The 26287-nt window shown below is 33.8% G+C and overlaps 2 protein-coding genes across 3 annotated transcripts in view; one reads left to right on the forward strand and one right to left on the reverse strand.

Moving 5' to 3' along the window:
* Nucleotides 1–798: 798 nt before the first annotated feature.
* Nucleotides 799–8528, reverse strand: Ubc4 (ubiquitin conjugating enzyme 4). Its single transcript, XM_089707425.1, has 3 exons — nt 8325–8528; nt 3255–3407; nt 799–3181 (listed from the first exon to the last, which is right to left on the reverse strand). The coding sequence occupies exons 1-3, from the start codon at nt 8385–8387 to the stop codon at nt 2798–2800; spliced, it is 600 nt and encodes a 199-aa protein (XP_089563551.1). The 5' UTR covers nt 8388–8528; the 3' UTR covers nt 799–2797.
* Nucleotides 8529–9225: 697 nt separating this feature from the next.
* Nucleotides 9226–26287, forward strand: part of LOC149491146 (discoidin domain-containing receptor 2-like) — a 44895-nt gene continuing 27833 nt past the window's right edge. For both annotated transcript variants that reach the window (XM_089707257.1, XM_089707330.1), the window contains exons 1-2: nt 9226–9501; nt 17002–17109. In XM_089707257.1, the coding sequence (XP_089563383.1) occupies nt 17043–17109 (67 nt within the window). In that variant the 5' untranslated portion in view covers nt 9226–9501; nt 17002–17042. The remainder of the gene's footprint in view (nt 9502–17001; nt 17110–26287) is intronic.

Below are 26287 nucleotides of genomic sequence, written 5' to 3' on the forward strand. Positions count from 1 at the left end.
TAACCTTGTGCTGTCCGTTTAGAGTCACTCCACCGTTAAGACAGAGGATTCAGGATGTCGATTATATTAGGCTATATTCTTTACATATAATAAAATTGTAACTAGGGAAGTCAAAACTGAACACATACACATACATTGAATTTTTTTTTTAAAGAATACTTGGAGCGTTATCTACAATCGATATCGAAGCCAAAAATATTTTTTAGAATTTTTGTCTGTTTCTCTGTGCGTATGTGCGGGCTAAACTCAAAAAGTACGGCATGGATTTACTTCAAATTTTATCCCGGAGATCCTACGGGACCGGGAACTATGCGAGTTTTTCTTTGACTATATTTATTTTGACTGACCGCTTTGTTGGTAGTGACCCTGCCTTCCAAGACAGAGGTCGTGGGTTCGATTCCCACCCAGGGCAAATATTTGTGTGATGAACATAGATGATTGCTCTTTTGCGATTGTCTAAATAAGTATTTATTTCAAATTATTTATGTATTATGTATGTTTATCAGCCATCTGGTTTGCGAAAGCTTAGTATGGGATCAGATCGTGCCGTGCGAAAATTGTGCTAAAATATTTATTTATTTACTATGCGGGCGAAGCCGCTGGCAGAAAGCTAGTAGTTATGTAATATGTATATTAATTAGGAATACGATTCAAATTGACGACGTCTAATTAAATAAATACCTAAATGTTTGTTTAACGGCAAGTCTTTGTGCAGTATTAATTATAAATCAATATTTCTGTTTTACGCTATTGACTTGAATTCTGGATGCGAGGGTAAGTTCAATAAATAAGAAACGGTAACTTGTGTAACAGGCAAATCGATAGGACACCTGTACCATTTATTGTGATACTTCAATAATATTATAATAGTTGGTAATCCATAACTATTTCAGCGGAGACAGAAAAATATCTCGAATCAATGTATTACAATTTAAAGTAGTTACCTTATTTTAAATCACATTTCTTATTGCTTATTTCATATTGTTGATACAAATCAATCACATTGCAAGGCGTTTTATTCTGGTTGAGGCACTAACACTAGTATCTAAAAGAAGGAATGATAATATTTAGAGAAGGCGTTAAATTTCCAACAAGCATTATTTAATCCGTGAACCCTATAAATATCAAAAACAAATAATTATTAAAACCATAAGCTTCTAGGATTGCACTATAATATTGTTAAAATTCGAAATGTTTTTCATAAAATTATTACAAAAAACATTTATCTAATAATGAAGGCATCAATAATTACAATAATTCAAAAAATATATATTATTATACAGAAAAATGAAATGCAACCATTCAAAGGTATCTCTGAAAACTCGACGCCGCTGCAAAGACATGCATAATTGCATGGAAGAAATATCATTAGAACCTAAGATTAGAACATTAATTACATACAAACGATATGTATATGAACAGTAAATACATGTTGTATAAAGGAAAACACGGATACAGAAAGAAGGTAGTAGTAAAGTTGTTAAATAATTTAACACGATAGGTTTATAGAAGTACGGTTTAACCGCAGATGTTCGTCAAACGTTGGAAAGATCAAGGTACATACAAAATGTTTACATTCAACGTCATCCCAGACGTTCTGCATTTCCAATACCTTCATACAACCCTAGTACACTTCGAAGATATGTGTAAAACGTGAAAACAAATATACAAAGATGGTGGGACGGAACGACATTAATGTTATTAGTTCATCCACTAAAACCTACACCTTACACATATTGCTTCTGGTTATCAATCCCCTCTTTACCTCCCAGGAGGACATTAATGAGTTCAACCAGTACCGATAAGCCATCGGTGTTCGTCGTAGACAAATCCATTACCTTCGATGCAAGTTATCAACGAACCAAATAATTCAGTACATGCAGTTTATGCACATGCATGATTCAGCGTCGCACCAGCGATATCATCTTTATTGATTCACTTTCTATGTTCAAGAATAAAAATTATTCATTAAAAAATTGTTAAAATATAAATTCATTGAATATTATTGAAGATAAGGCATCAGTTTTTTATTTTTTTTTTAAAGTCACTAGCCATTTATCAACTAGTAATCATAAAAAAAGTAATTATAACATAATCACAAGAACCTGGTTCTTATCAGGTTCTGTAAAAAAATATCTCTTTTTTTACGCAGGAATTGATTAAAATAAAAAAAAAACTTACAGTTGTACCTACATTTAAATTACTATCGCCATTTTAAAATATTTTCTCAAATTGAATTACATATACGTTTATTTTAACGATGATACTATTACTATATTACGAACATTACGAAGTCCGCAGATTCATTAAAACTCGTATATTATCTATCTTTTTTTTACTTTTTATTTAAGTTGCAATTCAATGATATATATATTTTTTTTAGCATAAATAAAAATATATCGAGTACGTGCTACAATACAAAAAAAAAACTTCCATTAAATAACATGTAACTCTGAATTATTAAACATGAAAAAAAACCAGCACAAAATAAAATTAATTGTTTATCTTAAACTGAGTATGAAAGTAATAAATCTTAAAAAACTCGCGAAAAAATTAAAAAGCCGAACTTGAAACGTATTATGCATACTTAAAATGTCCTAGGACACAATCTAATCTGCTAATCAACTATTATATTCTATAGGTATGTAGGTATGTATGGTCGCAGTGTTTTCGTATTAATTAAAGAGTTCGCATAATTCACACAACTCAGAAAAACGTACAACTATAAAATTTTCATTTCTAGTCAGCTATCACCAAAAATCACGTCGGATAAGGTGAATAAAATTAACGTTTGACACTAACTAAAAAGCTGTTCAGTGGCTCTTTCGATTTCCCAATCGAACGTGGAGAGAGCGACTCTCGCTTGGTGTTCCTCGACGCCCATTTCTAAGAGAAGTTGCACCTTCTGGTTGAACTCCCAGATGGTGACCGGACCCCCGGCATACACGTTGGTCCAGTGTCTCGCCGTCAGCGAGAAAAGCTGCTGGTTATCCTTGTATTGCTTAGCCACGACCGCGTCCTGCGGGTCGTTCGGCTCGGCCGCCGCGAGCAGCGCTTGTATGGACAGAAGTACTGTTCTTAGTGTGAGGGCCGCCGCCCATTGGTCCTTAAGTATATCTAAGCAAATAGCACCGGTCACTGATGATACATTCGGATGCCAAATTTTAGTTATGAAACGTATCTGAAGAAGAAGAACATACGGTTATTTCGATAATTTTAATTGCAAACTGATAAATTGAACGGATATAGATTACCTTCGGTGGATTAAATGGATATGTTTCGGGCACTTTAATTTCAAGTTTAAACACTCCGCCTTCGTAAGGGGTATCCGGTGGGCCAGAAATTTCACCGAGGAGCTCTGTCCAACTTTCATTTACCAATTCGAGTTTTAACGTGCCCTCTTCCACCTATAAAAAATAAAAATATATACTTACATACATAGCTATTACTAATTAAAAAAAATATATTAATTCGATATTTTATTTTCGTAAGTACTGAAATGAAAACAAAAACGTATGTTAATCTTATGTTGGGTTATTTTTAATGGAGTGAGTTTTTTTTTGCGAATTAATGATGAAAAGCTTCAATGTCACAATGATTTGGTTTACAAAAGAAATGCTCGGTTAAATGAGAAATATCACGTGCAATGAATAAATTGCATATCTGCGAAATTACTTTTCACTAGACTTCAGACTAACGAACGACTTAGACTAACCACTAAAACTATTTAAGATACAGTTTAGGTGTAAAGTTATAGAGGATTAAACATAATAGAGGATGAAAAGGTTCATGATAATGTATTATTGAAATCGGCCTCGGCATCTCTAATTTTATAATAGTTAAAATTTACCGTCGCTAAAAACTAAAAACCGCCTTCAAATTCTTAAGGCTCTTTCAATTTATGCATTTCGTGTCGGACGGCCCTTAGAACTAAACCAAATTTTAATGTGACCTCATGGCAGGCATCAACTTTCAAGTAGTAGAAATTAGAAAATTCTGAGGAAAACCAAAAAATACAGTCGAATAGAGCACCTCCTTTTTTTTAAGTCAGTTAAAAAATAGGATGCCACTAAAAAGTGCTATTGAAAGGTATATCGTATCCAACCACTTAACAGCGAATTGAACTTTAACAAGGGTTTATTGAAGGAACGACACAACTTCCTATAATAAATCAATATACCTAGAATTATTGATGGCAATGATCACCACAATGCTCGTTAGCAGTATAGCTTAGAATACGAGAGAAATATATCCTAACGTTTAGAAACTTCTCAATAAATTTCACAGCACCATGAAAATTGTAAACTCTCGCAAAAAGCAAACTGTTGCAACCGGCAAGGTTACTTTGAAAAGTTATTAAGCGATTGCAGGTGAGTGTATAATTCTGCAGGGAACGGCCATTTATTTGATGAAGTTAAAGTTTATAGTTTTTGCTCTTATGAATACGGCTACTTTGAAACTACTCGCTTTGAAAGAAGACTTATAGGGCTCTTTCAATTTATGCGTTTCGTATCGGACCGCTACAGTGCCGAAGCGGTGCGTTTGTCGTACGGCGCACGGCCGGTCGTTTGTTTTCATACAAAATGCACGGTGCGGCAACAGCGCGGCGTCCGTACCGCGAACGCTCGACAGCAGGACGGAAACGTCGCAAGTCCCATAGGGATGTCGGAAATGCAATAAAGTATCGATATATATCGTATCGATGTTTTTTGAAAATATCAATATCGATATTGATATTTTTATTAAAAAATATCGATATATCGGTATGATTTGACAGAGAATATTCATGCTCTAAAAATTAATTTTTTGGTCTAATCTAATTCAATCATCTTACATTTCTACGGGTACTCCAGTACAGAAATACGCGCGTTTTGAGGTTATAATATAAAAGTCAGTCGTGGTAATTATACGGACGGGCAGTTGAAATTGAAATTGACTAACAGAGTTGCCAACTTAAAACCAAACTTTTCAACAAGAGCACTAACAGTAATGAATCTTCGTCAGAGTCCATGGCTTAACTGGTGTCAAATAAATTTAAAACAGCACTAGCATACAAACGCACGGCAGTCAGATACGCTTTCAATTTAAGCGTTTGGTAACGGACTGCTACCGTACTGCAACGGCACGGCAGCGGGTTATAACTAGCGGCACGGAAAACGTGCGGCAGCGGTCCGATACGAAACGCATAAATTGAAAGAGCCCATAAGATACTTATAGCTGCTCGCCCCGGCTCCGCCGAGTATGTCCTGTTTGTCTGTCGGTCTTCCAGTTATAAATCGTGTCACTAATACTTTATTTTGTATATAACGCTCAGACCGAATTACTTATCACGGTATAAGAGCCACAACGCGTTTTGAACATTAAAAAAGTATGTATCGAAATAAACCAGAAAATCTGCAGTGAAATGATCACCTCTTAATTGTGACTTAATATAGTGCTCCTAGTTAAACTAAATAAGATATTTCAGATATTTTTCATTTATTACCGTCGACGTTAACAATGAAGTACTTTTTCGTCCATGGCCACATTGTTGCATATGCTTAGGCATGCCTTGAACTTCAATAATGAATAGGAATCAATTCCAGGGGAACAATCAAACAAACAAATTACGTACTTAATGAGGAATATAAAGAAAGGACTTTCTTATTTTTTGTGTTGAAACATGTTACCTATATTGAGTACCAACAGGAAAATAAACATCTTAGCATAAGATATGAGTAGATTGTTTTTAAGTGTTTTAAATTAAAAATGACACTCAATAACTCTGGTATTTATAATCATAAAAGGACATCAGAAAATACATTTTACATGTATTTAATAGTACATAAGTGACCTTTGTTATCTCTATGACTCCTCACACTGTAGAATACATTGCCCTACTTAAACATAAGAGCAAATAGTGATTTATTTGATTTAGAAGCCCGGAAAAAATAAATATTTGGTTGAAAAATTATTAATTTGTGTCATTAAGTTTTTGTCACAGTTTTAAATGAATTCCTCTGAAAAGGCTTGATCAATTGTTGTGATTTTTTGTGATTATATTATGGTAGGTCTGATTATAATATGTTAAAAATTACTCTTATACCTGTAGGTAATATGGTTTTGGCAGAAAAATATTTCCTGGGTTAGGTAGTACTTAACTATTTAATTTTTAACTAACAAAAATATGCAACAAATACACACAATATACTATTTTCCACATATTTACGTGTGCCACTTTTTGTATTGAGTTTTTGGAATTTTTAAGTTGTGAAGTGACACAGAATTAAAAAAAAAATACTATTCATAAAAACTGTTAATTTTAAATGAATACATATTATAATATGAGCTTTGTGTATATATAAATACTACATACATATAAATAAAATTTTAATGATGCATGATTTAAAAATAACTGCTTTCTCAAGTGTTTATTGGTATTGATATGATGCCAAGATGTTATTTTTTTTTTGTTTGACTTATGTTTATCTTTGGAATGAATCTATGACAATATTACTTTCACTTAATGCTATAGAAATTTTTAGGCCAACAAGTTGATGGCATTTTATTTACTAAAAACTTAGAATTTCATTCCTAAAAACTGTACCTAATGGTTTTGTGGCTATGTGAGCGGAAAGATACTTATATTAATGTCTGATTAAGGTGGTATAACACACACATCACAATTAATAACTCAAGCCCCGGACAGACACAATAGAAAATCTATTGTGTCTGGGACCGATCAGGCTGCTTGGGGCTCAATGGGTTAAAGATTTTGACCATTTTTATTGTCTTTATGATTATAATATATAAATAAAAAAAAATACAATTTATGAAAGGGCAGGTGCTTTATATATATATTTACATCTGTTTCATTGATCAATTTTTTTTTGGGACAAGTAGGTTATCAGCCTTCTGTGTCCTGCGGCCTGCCAGACAGAGACATGTTCATGTTATCTTCACAGGTAATCAAACCCATGTCTTATAACTTGTTTTAATTTTTTTGGCTTATTTTTGCCTTATTAACTTCCCTTGAGCATCAAGCTTCATTTTAATATGGATTCCAATATTATTATTATTCCCTCCTGAAAGGCTTGTGTCCCTGCAGTGGGAACATATGGGCTCATGATGATGATGTATATGATGAATATTACAATATAATATGTGTGTACATTGTATATACAAATGTGGATTAAGATGTTTTATTAATCTTTACTAATATTATAAAGCTGAAGAGTTTGTTTGTTTGTTTGAACGTGCTAATCTCGGGAACTTCTGGTCCGATTTGATAAATTCTTTCGCTGTTAGTTAACCCATTTATCGATGAAGGTTATAGGCGCTATGACCAACAGGAGCGGAGCCACGGGGGTGAAACCGCGTGGAGCAGCTAGTTTAGAGATATAAACATATTTTCTCTTTAAGTTTTTTGGCCATTGGCAAAATAAATTATACTTTTTTTATACATACAATCATACATGTACATAAACATACAATTATACCCAAAGTGAAATGGGTGTAGGTACATTTGTCTTAATAGTTTATATAAATTCATTAAAATTAAGACAAGTTCTATACAACATAACTTTATTGCAGGAATGGTGTTTTCCAAACACTTCCTAAGAGTAAGTATGTTAATATTTTCAAAAAAATAAAAATACATAAACCCTACCATAGGTAAATAAATATAACGAAGAGGCATAATATGATAAGTATAATTATTATTTAAAAGATAAACAGGTACACATTAAAGCACAATAAAAATGCTTTTCTTAATAAATTCATAATCAGTTTTATGTTAAAATTAACCATACAATAAAACATGACTTCAAAAATATAAATTTATCCATCTCAGGTATATTTCGGGAACAAAGCAACGCGAAAATGTCTTTAAAATTTTTACATACCTTCTCAATGCTTACATCCAAATAAAAAAGAAAGAATTATTACAATAATGTACCTACCGATTTAAGTGGTTATTTTAAAGTTATAAACTTTGAACTTACTTCGTAATTTAATACAAGTTATGATAATGATATAATTTTGTTGATTTGATTTAACTCTTATAAGTTATTACATAAGTTATGTACTAATTGAAACATCATGAGAACTTATAAAACAAAAAGAAATTGAAGAATAAAGAACATGCTGAATCATCCACTAAGCAAATAACAAATTTACGTGACATGAAATGTATAAACAAAAGTCTAAAGAAGAAAGAACATTCGCCAAATTATACGTAGGTGCATTTATAATCATATTTAGTTCATATGACATTGTTAGTAAAATGCAAGTTATCTTCTAACAAGTTATGAATACATGAAAATAATAAGTAATCCAAAACTTACCTCTTCACTTTTCACGACCTCCTTGATTTCTCTTTTAATACGTTTCGCGGCTATATTTGCCATGATTTATTATAATTTACTAAAACAATACAGATGAAAAACAGCGAGCCAGACGACTCAATTGCAATTTTTTTCGTTTAGGTGAAACCTAGGCTATCACGAAGTCACAGACTTAAAAACCAAAATACCTAATGTTTCCAAGATTCAAGAGACTATAGAAAAGTTAATGTCAAGTCAGTATTGCTATCTTAGAAATCTTTCTTGGAAATCTTCATTAATTAAATTGAATTTTTATCGCAATGACTTTTTATAATTACTTCACACTTGTAAACCGATTATAGAAATGTAAATAATAATAAATAAATTAATAATTCATAATACATTGTAAATAATCAAAGTACATTTCATTGTAGAAGAAAAAAATACATTTGTTTTGTAAGTTCTGAGGAGTTTGGTTATTTCTCCATTGTTCAGTATTCCAAAATTACAATGTATAAAATAATGTAAGATAGACACAGATGGATGCGAATTAATTAATTAAATGAAACAGATATCCTTATAGTCCAACTGTTAGAATTAAAAAATAGTGCAATGAATATTTTAATCCAGTCCTGAAAAGTGAAAACAAGCAAAATAATTAGATAAAACGCATTTTTATGAAATGTGATCGTTAGAAGTCATTTTTATCTTTGTAGAGTAAATATTTTAATAATATTTGAAATGTTGTGATCAGATTTTCTGTCATAATGTGATCATAAAATAAAATTAATAATCTATATCACCATTCGTTCTCTGATACATAGACAATGTTTCTGAATCTACTCAATCCTTACTCAATCGTTCGCAACCACAGCTCACAGCTCACCGTTCGCTGCTTCATTCGTTCTTTAATATAAGCTGACTTCAGACCGAACTCTGCAACTTTATTGGGAGCTTTGTGCTATGGTCGATTAGTTATAGCTCCTCCAAAATTTTGTTTGGCACTTCTGTTAAATTATTCCATATTGTAAATAAACATATATCTAAAATGGTATTATTTGAACGGTAAAAAGTGTTACACGTCGATAAGTGTTATAATAATTTTGGAATGGGCTGTGATCTCAAAAGTGCGAGGACAAAGTTATGCTAATTTACTCCCCATGTTACCGGGTTTCACCTATGTACCTGGCGTTAGAAGGTGAGTGGTATGGTGAATGCTTATTATGCTAAAGTGGTAAATATTAGCGTGTTGCGGGAGTAAACCTTAATATATATTTTTTATGGTGTTGTATTTATTGCCTTTGTTACAAACATCACTTGCCTAAACGTAAATAAATTATAGAGAAAGCAATCAACGGCCCTTCTGTTCCCTTCGCTTACTCCCAATACGAACGCTGATGGATATACTGCATTTATTTACAGTTTCGTTGGTTTGAAATAAACAAATGAAATATTTTTAAGTTGACTTTTATTTATAAAATGTATTTCTCGATTTGGTAATATAGCGTTCTCAAAACATTATAAATAAACAATTATTTTATACCTATATTGTACCTATATGTCCTTTATTTATATATACTAGAGGTCCGCCCCGGCTTTGCCCGTGGTACATATTTCGCAATAAAAGGTAGCCTATGTACTTTCTCGGGTATCAAAATATCTCCATAGGTACCACATTTCATGCAAATTGGTTCAGTAATTTAGGCGTGATTGAGTAACAGACAGACAGACAGAGTTACTTTCGCATTTATAATATTAAGTATATAAATATAAAATATTGTACTATATTACTAAGATTTGTTTCTTTTGTTTTTTTTTTCAAATTTGTATATTTGGGTTAGACATCAGATATATTTTTTAGCATAAGGGTTTTCTATGGTATTAAAAGATATTATTAAAATTTTTACTATAGTTAAATCTATAATGGAACAATGTGTAATACTTTAATTAAATAATTCTTTACGAGAGTCCTTAAGTAGTATATAATATACAGGGTGTCCCACTGTTGGTATACTAAGCTCAAAGGAGGTTATAGTTTTGGCTACGCTGAGTACGTAAAAAATACTTAAAAAATTCCAGACTCATTTTTTTTTCAAATAGATGAATTCTTAAAACTCTATGTGTACACCCATAACAAGCAACCCGCCCATTTTTGCCACTAGCACGTGAGCTATCATTTAAGATTATGTTTTCATAGACAAAATGCTCACATTAGAGAAGCGGTATATGACGGCTGCGCGAAGCTAGAGAAGAAAACATGGATTTTCAGGAAAAAATTATCAAAAAAATTTTGACGTAATTTTGTTGTTTATATATTTTTTACGTGATCAGTGTATGCAAAACTACAAGTCCCTTCGCGCTTAGTATACCAATAGTGGGACACCCTGTATATTGTACTATAATATATGTTCCATGAGACATAATAAAAATCATCATATAAGAACAATAAGCAAAAGGTTACTGAACTAAATACCATCCACTGTTGCAACAATTTCTAAGATCCCATTTCTGATTAGTCATTGGTGTAATGTAGCTGGCAATATCTTCAATTGAAGATGTTTAATTTAATCTTTGTCCATACTTAAGTATGTTAATTTATTGTATCTGATTCCTTGTCACATCAATCTATTCTTTCTATTGTATAAGTGGTATTAATTGTAATGCATTCTAACTCCATCTGTTTTGATTATATTTGTGTGGACTTCCCTTTGTGATCGTTAAAACAGATTTTTTCAATGCTACTTAGAAACATATTATTTCTACATAACTTTTATGTATAACACAATAGACTTAAAGTTTCACTACCTAAGATCCATTTTAGATTGTATCTCATTCATATACCGTAAACAATTATATTTTATCCTTAACAACTAACATACATCCCTGAAAATACAAATTAACTTTTAGTAAAACATTTTGTGACCGCCTCCTTGGTACAGTGGTTGACGCGTGAGCGTAGCATCGAGGGGTCCTGGGTTCGATTCCCGGTGGAGACGAAGAAAAAAAATGTCTCGGTCTGGTAGTACACAGAAGGCTGATCACCTACTTGTCCCTAAAGAAAATCGATCAGTGAAACAGATGTATTGCATCTGCCCCTTACCCCACTACCCCTAGTGGGACATGGGACTTCACTTACTTACTTAAAACATTTTGTAATTACATATTATATGATATAAGAAATATTTAATATACATTTGGGTATAAGGGATTGACTTAGTAAGTACCTAATAAAGTTAACTGGTAAAACTTTTAATCTCTTGCTGGATTCTAATATAAATATGTAGTAGGGATGTAACGATACATGATTTTGCCGATACGATACCGATACCGATATTTGTAGTAATGTATCGGCGATACCGATACCGATACCGATATCGATGGCTTGGTAGAAAAATAAATAGTGAATTATGCATAAAAAGTTACCAACATTTAACAGAGACAACTGTTAATCGTATTCTTTTAAATAAAAATGCCAAATCAAAAAACAACAAAACCATTTATTTTAGTATTATTATTTTACGAAGTCAGTTAAACTTTAAGTAATACACATACAATCAGTACCTAATAAAAGTTTACAATTGGTAGAGTTTTTTCAGAAAACAAAGTGCGCACGCGCGGGCGGCCTCCCGCATCGTTCATTGGGCGCGGGTTTTTGAATTATTTGATATCAAAAAAATTGGTTGTTTGTAAAGTAGGTTTACGATCGAGATGTTTATAGTCTGTCCACTGTAAGAATTGATTTTTGACATCTCGACGGGTGATACCAGAAGTGATGTTCAAAAGATTATCGATTGTGATACCATTTCAATTATAAATTAAAAATAATATCATAAATCGAATCAGGTACGTAAATAATAATTATAACGTAAACGTACTATTAAGATATGTAATAATAAGACCACATATCTATCATCTATGCATTGTATGTTAAAACTAAACTAAACTAATATTTTATTATTTATTGGTTTCTATCTTAAAATTTGGTTGTCTTTACGTTTAAATTATATAACATAATAGAAGAGTTTTTCTGCATCGGATATATTTTACAGAGTATTTCTATCGATTATTATAATTTATCAACCCATCATTGAATAATTCTGTGTAGACATCACTAAGTGGGCGGGACCTGTCCATGAAGAACGATAATTATTTGTATGACATTTTAACATAGACAATACAATCCTTCATAGGCGTGAAGCTGTCAAAAAGAAAATAATATAATGGACAGGAGTATACGTGATAACATAATGCAGTGGCAGCGCTCGAGATGAAACGGGAGATCGGTCCGTATCTCTCTCGTTATACCTGCGATCGCGCTCGTGAGGTTTTGGTGTGACACAAGTTTATGAACATGTCACCCGACTAAAACGATTTTAAAAACGTTATCAGTTATCACGTTAAAAATTAAAAAAAATCAAAATTATTTATTTCTTTCCTTTACATAAACAAATTTGTGATTGGAACACTCCTAGTAAGCAAATAAAATGCTTGTGTCAGGAGGTTCCGCTCTTCCTTAACACTATTACAGAAACAGAAATAAAACAATATGACTGAATACAATGCAAAAACATAAAAGAAAAAGAAAGAATTTAATAAAAAAATATCGGTATCGGTTGATTTATTATCGGCGATACCGATATATCGGCTTGCCGATATATCGGCCGATATATCGGTATCGGTATCGGTATCGTTACATCCCTAATATGTAGTAATCTTTCTCGAAAATAGAAAATAAGCAGACAAAATTAAAATAACTCTACTAATTATTTAAATATTCTTAAATACAGACAGTAATGTTCAAAAAGTTGAAATTATCTTTTTAACCCATTGAGCCCCAAGGGGCCCGATCGGTCCCAGACACAATAGATTTTCTTTTGTGTCTGTGGTTCCGGGGCCTGAGTTATTAATTACTTTTTAGTTAGTCTATTTACAAATAATTTTTAAAATGAGAAACCATCCTCTCTGCTTTGGTGTATGGTTTTCTATACTCATAAATAATAAGTAGTAGGAATATGCTCGAGTCTATAATATCATTAGAAAATGCTAAATTGTATAAGGACTAATATGGGGGTACATAAGACACACTGCCTACATATATGTACATAATTATATGTACATGTATCAGAACATTTGTTATGTTTAATTGAAAGCAATGCGCTAAATTAGTCTCTAAAAATATAGGTTCCATTTCACAAATTTCATAAGTATTTTATGCAAATAAAGTTGGAAATAGAAGCTACCAAGATGTAGGATGAGATAAATTTAGAGCAACAACTTCTTAAACTTTAAAATAATACAGACAAAATGTATGTAAAAATTGATGTACACTATTTGATGTATATGTACACATATAAAGAGACTAGAAAAATATCTATGTCAAAATTATATAATTATTATATTATGTACCTACACACTTAATAATTTCGTGGAACGAACCTACACGTTTATTCGTTTACTAACTTATATACCACGGGTCCAACTAGATAATAAAAACCGGCCAAGTGCGAGTCGGACTCGCGCACCGAGAGTTCCGAACAAACCTATTTTTTATTATATAAAGTGAAGTCCCGTATCCCCAAGTGGAGTAAGGGGCAGATGCATTATGCCTACATCTGTTTCACTGATCGATTTTCATAAGGGACAAGAAGGTGATCGATTTTTTTTTCTTCGTCTCCACCGGGAATCGAACCGAGGACCTCTCGGTTCTACGCTCACGCGTCAACCACTGTACCAAGGAGGCGGTCAATTTTTTATTATATGTTGTATTAGATATAAATTTCAAATTTATACCTCCACGCGCTCATGAGAAAAATGGTCTCGACAGACCGGAAGCAAGATGAACAACAAAGTAATCCTATAATGGTTCCGGTTTTTCCTTTTGTGGTTCAGTACCCTAAAAATGATCAAAGTTGTAGCAAACACTAGTTACAATTTTCAGTCAGTTTGACAAAGTTAGAAATCACACACCCACATCACGATAAAACACTTTTGGCTTTCTTTTTTTTTTCTTGTGATAAAACGTTTCGTATTATTACGATAAAAGTAACTATTTTAACGTAATAAAACTAAAACTAAAAGTAATTACACAAAATGCTCTGACAAAAATCTCGCAAATGTTTTAATATCACTACATAGTATAAAACAAAGTCGCTTTCTCTGTCCCTATGTCCCTATGTATGCTTACATCTTTAAAACTACGCAACGGATTTTGATGCGTTTTTTTTCATAGATATAGTGATTCAAGAGGAAGGTTTTAGTATATATTATTCCGTCAGTCCTCGGATCACAGACACAATAGAAAATCTATTGTGTCTCGGCCCGATCGGGCCGCTCGGTGGTCAATGGGTTATAATTTATTATGTTTTAGACAAAGCGGGCGAAGCCGCGGGCGAAAAGCTAGTAATTGTTTATGAAAAAAAAAATCATAATAGGTAGATAGGCCTTGTCAAGTAGAAAACGTAGAAGTGTGAAAATTAGAGGTTACTTCGTGATTTTTTTTAACAAGTCAATTATATGTTTTTGATCAAACAGAATCCTTGAAAATATCAACAGGTTTGATATATATTTGATTTATTAGATTTGGTATGGAATATTACACGTATCATCTAATAGAAGATTGGTAATTTTGCTTTGTACCCACTCTCAAGGAGTTCGTATTCACCTGTTAAAGCAATGTAAGCCACTAATTGGCAATATTGTTATCGCATCTCCGAGGGCGTTCACGTGGGAACCGGTAATAGGCGTATTTGCCCACATTCTCCTAATTATTCCCGAATAAAAAGTAAGCCCACATGTATCCTTAAAACCCCCTCCAAGATCAAATGAAAATCAATTCAAAAAAATTCCGGACAGACGTAAAGCCGTGGAAAAAAGTTTCAGTATCGTGAAACCAGCTTTCGAGAGAACACGGTTCTTTTGAAATCACGGACCGAAACTTTATTTATATTAAATATAGTATATGAGATTTTGAGAACAATTTACGTGAACGCGGCCAGCGTCACCTTATTGTAAGTGGTATTCGTTGCATGTTAGCATCCACTATGCTTAGTTGCAGATAGGATTGCAGGATAGGAATAGTTCTACTGTATAGTATCGAGGTGAAGCTGAGCTTTCCAGTCTTCAATAATATTAATTATCAGTTTATTTCGTGAGTTTTTTGAAATGTTCTTCAACAGTCATTTTTTTATGGTTTTTAAGATCTCGTTAGAATCTCCATTCGTCGTAGAACCTATTTTTGTCTGGTGCTGTGAAATCTTTTATTTTTGGCTGCTTCATGAATGGCACTATACTATGCCAATTAGATCTTGACTCTGGGCTACACATTTTTTAAAACATCTATTCTACCCATTGTTAGATACCCATTGTCATTCGTTCTTTTGTTTTCTTCCCTTACGAGGTTGAACTTACGTCTTTACAAACGTTGCAACAAGGGGCTTCCGCTTTCTGTTTATTCTATTTTTGTTATAGCATTAATAAGGAGCATTGCAATAAATGCCCAAATTAAATGACATTATATCCGAGCGTAAGATCGCGACATTATAATAAGGAAGGAGTGCACGAGGATTTGAAAGGCTTTGTTGCGAAACCATGAATAAACTGCAAGTGCAGTAAATGATTCCTGTGTACAGTTCGCCGCTGCCTACATGCATCCTTCCCTCGGTTGTGTGAGCAAACACATAACTCTGACGAGAGCCGCTATGAAGCCTGACTGTAGTGTTAACAAAACGATAGTGCGCACTCCTTATCTGGCACGTAAACGTCGTTACAAGGAACCGAGAACTTGCATCTTTAAGCTAATTGGGTAGCGGGATGTTGACTCGCATATTTTGGAAGAATAAATTTCTTTGGTTCAATGTATAAGAACGGTATAAAAACTGTATTCGAGGCAGGTTTAAAATTAGTTTCATGATAAAATGCCCATTATTGGTTTTAACCACGTTTTAATATAATGCCAGTCTTGCATTAAGTAAAGTGTTTTTGGGTTTGATTAAATTTGCTTTTACCTGTGGTTTTTCGTCATTTGCGTAAAGTTTACATTTTACCACATATTCTCGGTTTGCCCTCTACCCCCAGATCTATCACAAAGTAGCCTGTCAGTATTGCCGTGAAAGCGATAGAGGTACTTCGTGTCGATTGATACCGGGGACAAGACGACTGGACTTGTACTTTTCAAAGATTTTAAATTTCAATTTTTTTTTTATTAACAACACGCGTACGTCATTGAAGACTTTTAGAATAAATGTACAATCTGCACTCGGATTAAATCCAGCTAATATTCTTGGTAAATGAATTTTTGGAAATTAAACGCATCAAGTAAATAAGCTATATCATGTTATTATTCTCCATTTAACTATTTTATAGCGGTTTCTAGCGTTTAAGATAAACTGCATTTATTTTAAAATGTGTTCACCAAACCGGAAGGCTTGGTCCCCGGACATAATAATTTAATATCGGTTCATATTTACCTACCGCTTGAATAGTATAGAAAGAAAACACACAAAGGCACATAAAGTGCTATTAAGTTTTTACTATGTCAGCTATATTTAATGCTACGGAAAATATGAGATTGGAAAGAGTCTTGCGATAGAAAGAATTGGAGTTGGTTTTGGAGTTTATTGTCTCAAGCGTCACTTAACTAGCCTAATATTGATAAGGATTATTGTAATATGGGTTTATTACATGTAGGTTTTTGTTTCAGACTCGAGGTATCGGAAGAGATGGTGAAGTGATCGCCGCGAGATGGTTCCATGTGTGGTTGCCTTGCTGCTCCTGGTCCGGGCCTGCCGCCTGCACGCTCTCGACATTTGTAAGTATTCAGCCGTACCAAGCAATTGCTCACTATTTGTCCTAAATAACGAAGCGATAGTTGAACTTAATTGGCGTTTTTGTTGACATGCGTCCGTGTGGTAGACGCGCAACATAAAAAAATACTACGCGATCTCTTTTAGCCGACTAATTTTACAATTCCAAAAAAGTCTTTAATGTTACAAACTACGTGTCTTTTTAAAACAAAGCCACACTTTAATATTACTCTATTGATTTTCTTTTCTGTGGAAATCTACATATCCATTATCTATAATATTTTATTCACAAATGCAAAACATTCGATGCGTCCATGGTATTTTATTGAAATGTAGACCACCATATTTTTCTATTTCATTTACTAGGTCATAGGCGAATAATTCTACATTCTTTCTTATAGGTATTTATTTGAATAATTCTAATTTTAACTTCATAGCTTAGTAACTGAAGTATATTCCAGAAAATATTCGTCTAATTAATGTAAAAAACTTCGAAAGAAGGAGTTTGTTCTATGAAATGTTGTCTAATTGGGTCTAACTTAAGACACGGGTTAATTTTATTTTAATAGAAAAATTAAACACGTATGCAATCATTGAATATTAATCCATAATAAGACAATACAGAGAAGCAGAACAGAGTTTTCACGTTTCCCTATATAAATAAAAACAATTACCTTAACCTGTAGAGTTTGAGCTATGTTTATATTCATATCTTTCAATCTAAAACTGTTACGCTATCTTTTAAAGAAACTCAATGAAATAGTTAATAGGCAATGAAAACGTAATAAATTCGTTTTTTTCTATAGAATACAGAGATATAATGAATTGGACGCAATGCTTATTAGAAATATTAGAAGATTCTTAGTGCTTTTCACTAGAAGCTTTTCAGACTTTAAATACAAACTTACTTACTACTTAGTTCTCTTTTTCTCCCTAGTTTAAATACAGCAGTATTTGTTCTGAATTACTTAACAAAAATGTGCTTTTGTCACTGTCCAGACGTGGTCCAGACGACGCTGTTATCTTTACGTACTACGAAACAGTAATACAACTCAAATTCATTCTTATAGCCTTGAGCTATTTGATCAAATTAAACAGATCTCGTTTTTCTTCATCGCATTTAACCTTTTTTTGTATGTTATCCTTTATATTGTTAATACGTACATTGCAAGATATTGTTATCTACAAGATGCTTTATAAAGATATATGAAAACGTTCATATCAAATTTTCATTAAATTTATGCAAATTGCCAGAGGTGAATTATTATCTAGTAGTTTAACTTGTCTATAAAAATAAAACATTCCTACAAAAGGTTATTAACTTTCAAAAGTAACTAAATATCATTCCAGTCATATCTCTCATTCAGTTCTCATCAAAAAAATAACAAAAACCACGCTCGATATCAAAAACGATCTCGAACGCGCGACTGATTGAATGCAATGACTTTTGAAAATACAAAACAATTAGCAATAGCTACATTGTGCGTGAACTCGAAATAAAACTACGTATCATACAAAATTCAGCTCGCTTTTTCCGTATAAAAGCTTTGCAACGATTATTATCTGTTCCTCTCAATAAAATACACCGTTCAGTGGTGGGCTCTATGCAGTGTTATTCGCAACTAATAATATAATAAAACGTAGACGACATTATATTGCTCGAATGATCATAGCCAGTGACATCGCTTTCCCGAGTGGGCGGCTATTCTCAATAAGCACTTTGCAACTGTCTAAATAGCTTTCCTAATCGTCGATCAGTTTAATTTATCACATTTCTCCACAGAGGCAGAACACTCGATTCGACATTTGATTGTACTTATCAGTTAACAACTCGAGAGTGCTAAAGAATTCTGACTTGCCGTCACATCACCCGGATACCCCTCCCAGAAGTTTTCCAAGTCTTGTAACTTTTCCACTAGACTCGGATTACCAGATTGCGAATGAAAAGGTTCTAAAATTTTAATTTGATTTCCGCTGTAGACATTTTTCTTTGAGAATTCGATAAGGTATTTCCGGTCGTGGGTATAAAGTTACGCGACATTCGTTGTGAGTTGGTGTGTTCGTAGGTAGCTACATGGTGGGTAGTTTCTATTTATATTAAATTGCCTGTTATCCGCGACCTCGACCGCGTCAATGATTTCCATAGAAAACCTCATCCCCTATTTAGCGGACCAAATTTCATATAATTAACTTTAGCGGTTTTGGCTTGGCGTTGATGAAACAGTCAGTAGGTTTACTTTTGTGTGGGGGTAGATAGATTAACAATTAGGATTGATAGGCGTTTCATGGATTTCTGTTCGATTTGTGGGAAATGTTTGGTCAGAAACACGCGTGATTAAGGATTCAAATGAACTTAATGTTTCTTTAGCATGTAGGTAATTACATGTTGGGAATTTGTAATTCATACACGGACAATTTTAAAAAGTAAGCATATTTAAAAAGGAATGTAATTGTGGCGACCTATATGATTTTATGGTTTATCGTGCTCCATTTCTTTGTTACGAATGCAATTTTAAAATACAAATACGCAGTTCACATCCACGTTATATTTATTTTAAATTGATGATGATATAGAGAATTAGTTCCTGCGAATACTTTATACATTCAAGAGAAAGAAAAATCTAAATTTTTTTTTGATATTTTGAATTGAGTAGAACAAGTTAGGAGGTGCTTTTTTAAACTAAAATAAGCATAAAGTATATATAATATGTATACCATCTCCTATGAAAGCTTTCTAGGCCTCATTAGAAAAAAAATCAAGAGTCTAACCATAATGTAACTTCAGTAAATGAATATGCTAAAGAAACATTAAGTGCTGATAGAAAGTAAATCATCAGAAGTTGTTACGGAAAGTCTAAATATCGATCTGTAATATTGTTGGTGAGTATTCCATCGATCTCATCATCAATGACTTGTTGGAAGGGACTGTCCTCTGTCATTGTGGATTAGCACATATCTATCTAGAATGTGCATCGTTACGCTGACCACAGCGCACGTACCCCCACACACTTCATAGTACTGTCACGAATCGTTTTAGCATATTGGCTGTTAGTTACACGGGCTCTCATTTACCAAGAACGGCATCGCGGTTCCATACGCTCCATCATATGATACTGTGCGGGCTACCGTGAAACCCATTAACCGGCCGTAATGAACTTTGCGTACTTCAGGTAGATAGGTGGCGCGGACGGGCGATAATTGGCCACTTCGCTCATCAATAATGCCGAACAGTCAATGTTGAATATGTAAATTTTATACACGCGCTGTTTATATTTTATTAGGCTTTAATTAAATGTACAGTTTATTTGGTCCAATTATACGGTTGCGAACGAGAAACGGAATCGTTTCCATTTCAATGTGATCTGTTAATATTTTTTTTTTGGAAAATCACTTATTAAAGAATCCGTAAAACGACCAGAATTATTCGTCCCACCAACTTGCGTCGTATAATTAATAAATCCCTTGCCGAATTGGAAGGAAACGTTTGAAGCTAAAATCGATATGAATATTTTCTCGTGAAATACAAATTAATGTATCTACATTTAGAAATTAATGTTCACCGTGGGCTCGAACCTTGGTTTTTACTTTTTCATAAAAAGAAAGAAAGAAGAGGATAATGTCGAGCTTATTTCGTGAAGTTCTATAATATTTCGAAAATTTGTTTATTGCAATTTGTACGAGTAATCTACTCGAGACGGAGAAAAAAGAAATCCTTGCGGCATAATATCCGCGCTGTGAGTAGAAAGGCATCGCATAAATCGGTGCCAATATCTGTATCCCAACGATAGAATTACAAAAAGGCTTGCACAGTAATAAAAATTGCTTATTGTGTTTCTTATTAGAAAAACATTTTTAATTTATGTTTGTTTTGTGACAGATTATAAATGCTAAATTATATTAAAAAATCATGGTGTGAAATCACACGTAATAATATAATTTGTTAAGAGTTACAGCTTTCAATTACTTAATTACTCTAAGTAACTACTGTGTGAATTGTATAAAAAAACTGCAATGTGTTGGTCGTAAAATATTTTAAGTAAATTTAAAGCAAATTTATATCCTTAAAAAGCAAGCTTAAAAATTGCTTTCCACCTGGGAACGTTTTCCATATAGGTAATTAACGTCAGGCGCTGGATTAAGAAGGTTTTTCCTCCAATATGGCATTACACTAATCTATACATATAATAAATCTGTAGAAGGGTCAATTCTGTACATTGAAAATATTGAAAAAATAATTTGGAAAATCCAAAAGTGCACGCCTCATAATTTTTTTTTAATAAATATTTATTAATTATTATTTTTGTTTATTTAATAACAATTAAACCACATCGAATCAGACCCTGAAAAATGAAAGGGTTCTATTCCTGAGCATACTCAAGCGTAAGAGAAAAAAAAAGACTCGATTAGTAAAGTATTTCGGTCGCTATCGTGTTAACAAGAAAAAGGATCCGCACATACAGACACACGGACGTCCAAGACAGAACTTTTTTAAACTGTTTTTTAACTAGTTTAAATAACAAAAATGACATCAAAAATATCATGAACGTTAAAAATAGTGTTTTTTCTTAATGTGAGTGTGTATGTATTATCTTACAAGTGCAATGTATGATACATAAAGACATTTTAAGTTTGAAAAATCAGATGTTTTGCGCGAAGTGACAGTAGTACCCACCTCAACGCTTCGCTTATGAGGCGTGCAATAAATAGCAGGGGGTGTTACTGGATCGATACCAAACCCAAATATGTGATTAAAAAAATTTTTGTCTGTCTGTCTGTCTGTCTGTCTGTCTGTATGTGAAGACATCACGTGAAAACTAACGGTTCGATTTCGATGAAACTTGGTATAATTATACCTTATTATCCTGGGCGTAAAATAGGATACTTTTTATCCTGGAAAAATACGTAGAAAAAAAATAATCTTAATTTTTCAGTTTTATCCATAGACGTTGTTCTGTAGAACCGCGAACACACGTTGGGTATTATTATAGGCCTAGCCGTATTTGGGTCCAATAGATATTTATAAGATGTTATTGTCAGAGTTACTCAAAATGGAGAAATAAACCATCCACGCGAAGACCAACATCCGCGCGGACGGAGTCGCGGGCGGAAGCTAGTATTTCATAAATATGAAATTTATATATTATAATATGAGCTTCGACGAAAATAACGAAGTTGAGGGATAAATTTAAAAATGTAATATTCCGAACATGGAACGGATATTTCATTTCAATGCAATACGTAGGTAATAATTTAATTCAAGATCCACCTGAAGCAAAATATTCCTTATACAAGTACAAGATAACATAAAGGGAATATTTTAACAGATGCTACAAGAAAAATTGCATGCATTTCCTATGTACGTAGGTAAGTAGCATGTAAACGTTTGCGAGGTCGTAAGAATATGCGACCGTATGCAGGAGAGAAATGAGGCGTCTCAGGTTATGCGTCGCGAATCTCTTAAAACATTGGAAACAAAGCCGAGTAGGTACGTAGGGAGCGAAAGTGTGATAATTCCAGGTCGGTATGTAGTGTGTACGGTGTACATGTCTGCGTACATCTACGGGCGACCGCGCTGTCAGCCACACTTGACCGATTTTAGCAAATGAGCCAGCTCGCAAATTGTCACATTTCCCGTTTTCGTGACGAGAGTAGAGATTGCACTATGCTATTTTATTTTCCCGACATAAAAATATAAGAATGAAAACCGGGATTACTTAATTGTTCGCCAGCCTTACATTGCTGGAAATATTTCAACGTTACGCAACAATGGGCTGGCCTACTAAAAGTATGTTTCTAAAAGCCAATCACTCATTCAGTTACAGATCTTCCCGTCTAATTAGTCTTGGTGTGTTTAATAAATCCATTGCATAGAAAGATACTTAATGATATTATACTGATTTTAATTTAAACTAATAAAATTTTAATTCTAATCAAATAAAGTGTACCTAAGTATGAATCGCATAGCTCGCAGTTCTGCCCAGCTCAGTTTTCATTTCGAGGCGTCAATGACCAAGGCGGACAACACAGCTCTGTCTACTGATGATGACGCAGCTAATAAATATGTATCTAGAACTACGATAGAAATTCCTCAAACACCATGCTTGAGAATCCTTTTTGATAACAATCGTGTTCTGCTATGAATTTGAATAAAATCGATACGTGTACCATAAGCTACAACACACTTCCGCATATTGCACACGGCTAAATTCTTCGACAGATAAAATTGCAGTATAAACGAATATGACTTATTGCGGTCTTCATTGTTTCGATCTGGGCTTTGCAAGGATTAGAACGTACGTGTATCTGATAGTGGTTGGAAACAGTTGGAAAGAGTAAATAAGCGTAGTTCAGCGACTTTGAATGCAAATTTAGCGAACGGAACCTGTATGCAACATTCAGCTTATTGAGAGCTACCGTTCGCGACGCCCGCTACTGCGACCTTGCATTCCAGATGAAATGCAATGGACCCAATATAACTAGAAATTCATTTATGATCACAATGCCTCCACGTCCGCGCTCATATCCTGGGAGAAGATGGTTTCTAGAAAATATGTTCCCATTATGGTGATTTACAAGACTTTCTAGCAGCTTATAGCTGCCGTAATCTCAAATGTTACTTCATCCGTAATACCTCAGATAGCCTAAATATTTAATCAGAAACTTCGCCGCCCCAGGATCGGACTCCTTGCTTCGCCGTTTCGATCAAGTTATAAGTACTGAGAATTGTAAATTTAATAAGCATTTGCACATTGCGCTGCAATAATATTTCGGTGAAGTTAAGAACGCTTTCCCGTACGACTTCCATACTAAAAAATTCACGTTTCTACATTTATGAAATTTAAACGAATCAATTTATTTTCAACTTAGTTTCATTACAAGTTTTAGTACTTATTGCTGTTTTGTAACTTTGAATCAAACTCAAACATTTATTTATTGAATTAGACTTCATTTAGAAGCACTTTTGAATCGTCAAAACATGGTTTTATCATTTACCACCGATTATATTATAGAGATTACACAATTAATATGAATAAATGAGAAAGAAAACTTTTCAACCACATTTCTTTTCATATTAAAAAATATGTTATAAATCATCTGAATAACTATGAATAAAACGTTAGTAGTGTGTTCAGAGAGATAAGTTCATAGGTTGGCCTCGATGTAAGCTAAAAGCTTATTCCATAAAGACCTTTAAAAGCTGTTCACGTTCTAAACCGGTGGCGGTGACAATGGCGAATCACGTCATGCTCGATGATTTGAAAGAATGAAAACGGAAGCCGTGGTCGCATCTTAAGCTCCGCTCGTACACGCCACACGGCTCGTACCGATCAAGACGAACATTTCATACGAAATAAGCCCGCGCGGCTTTCCCTCGGGGAGAGGAACGGCAAACTGCTAAATTAATATTAATAATTCACTTCACTTTAACAGCCAAGACTGGGGCTTTCGTATATTCTAAAACAAATTTCGAACACGTCACATCACGTCGCGTTGCTTTATTGTTCGTCTGGTATCGATTTCGAAAATAAGTACAAAAACGGCGTCTGTTAAAAACGTGTGGCCGAACGGAATCGCCTGCAGAATGATTTGCGGGCGCTCTACGATACATGTGATGTATGGACTATGGAGCGGATACATTCCATGACTGTTATTTTATTTAAGGCCGGCCATTATATTTAATTAATTTTCATATGGCGCGTGCAATCTCTTGGACTTTTTAAAAATGAACAATATCTAGTGTCAACCCAAACGCACTAGAGACATCGTTAACTGTTACTTACCCTGAAAATACAAAGCTGTAAAATTTAATAAATTACAAAAAGTGAACGACCCACCTCGTACATACAATAAAAGTAATTAAAATAATAGTTTGAACGATATCACGCGACGTCGTTTCAGCCGTAAAAAAAGGCTGAGACATTTTCGTTAGCGTGAGCTTCTCTCCCGGCTCACGTGAGTCTAGGCAACATTTATACGAAGCAAAGTCAATATTGTATATGGTTTAGGTTGACATTCAAACAGTTTATGAAAAAAGAATATTGCCTTTTGTGGATGGCTATGAATGAGTAGCGAGTAGTCGCCACTGCTGCGTTTTATATTCATTAGACGACTACATGTCACGCAACAGCATAAGCACGCACAAGCTCGTCGCTTCTCAAACTTTCCCCGCTAGCGCCTTTATTGTCATGTAGGCATCTCCAAATCTCCAACATTTTTACAAACTACCGAACCGAGACGGCTCGTACCGACCGGATTGGTTATGGGCGAACATTCGGCGGCTAAAGCACACTTAATTTCCTGTTCGCAGGAAGCTTGCGCGGTTTGTGAACCGCTGGTCTAAGTAAATGGATTTGCGTATAGATGGATCATTTATTAGCATTTATTAATATTCAAACCTGGCTTTATGACGTTTGCAATTTGTTCACCGGCTCTGAGCGACGAGAGGCCGGCGCTCAAACAGCGAGACACGCAACAAGCGAATTGTATTTGCATTTGACCCATAAGCACTCGTCTTTTGTACAAAGTACAATGGGCGTCATTCGTTCGTAAAATTTAATTTTTACAATCGAATTTTCAACAAAACACGCTTTATTTCGTAAAAGAAATACGGCCCGTAAATATTTTCTTTGCGGGGCTACTTTTTGTAAAGAATGAAAAGTTTTCTGTTATGTTTTCGCAATTATTTTATTTCGCTTTATATAATGGTGGATGTTTTGCAAGCACTGTTTTCAACAGTCATCGAATGTTTCTTGCGAATGATTAAGAATAGGCGGAATCTATTGTTCACATTTGCTTATCCACGTGTGCATAGCTTAGGTTTACATAATAATCATTGGCTACGCGACTGATACCAATCTCTCTTCGGTACCTTATATTGCCGAGCATTGTGACTCGATGCATATGAATTATGTCCACCGCTATCGATAGCTATTGAAGCTACACTGTATGGCGGTGAGCGTGTTTAAAGAATGCTGTTTATTTTCATGCTTATATAAAATCGGCACAAGCGATGTGTGTAAAGCAATAAAAAACAAACATGTGCCGAGGATTACAGTGTTTGGGGCTATAATTTGAGCCGCACGTTACGGCTGCAGCTTTTAAAACAGTTCCCTTAATAATAACACTGCGTTATTGTTTGAATGCTACTGGTGTTTGCTTTGCGATGACATATATACCTTATTT

This window comes from Colias philodice, chromosome 1 (assembly GCF_061535455.1).
Source record: "Colias philodice isolate Cphi_HAF_F1 chromosome 1, ilColPhil1 Martin Lab GWU primary, whole genome shotgun sequence".
In the NCBI taxonomy this organism is placed as follows: domain Eukaryota; kingdom Metazoa; phylum Arthropoda; class Insecta; order Lepidoptera; family Pieridae; genus Colias; species Colias philodice.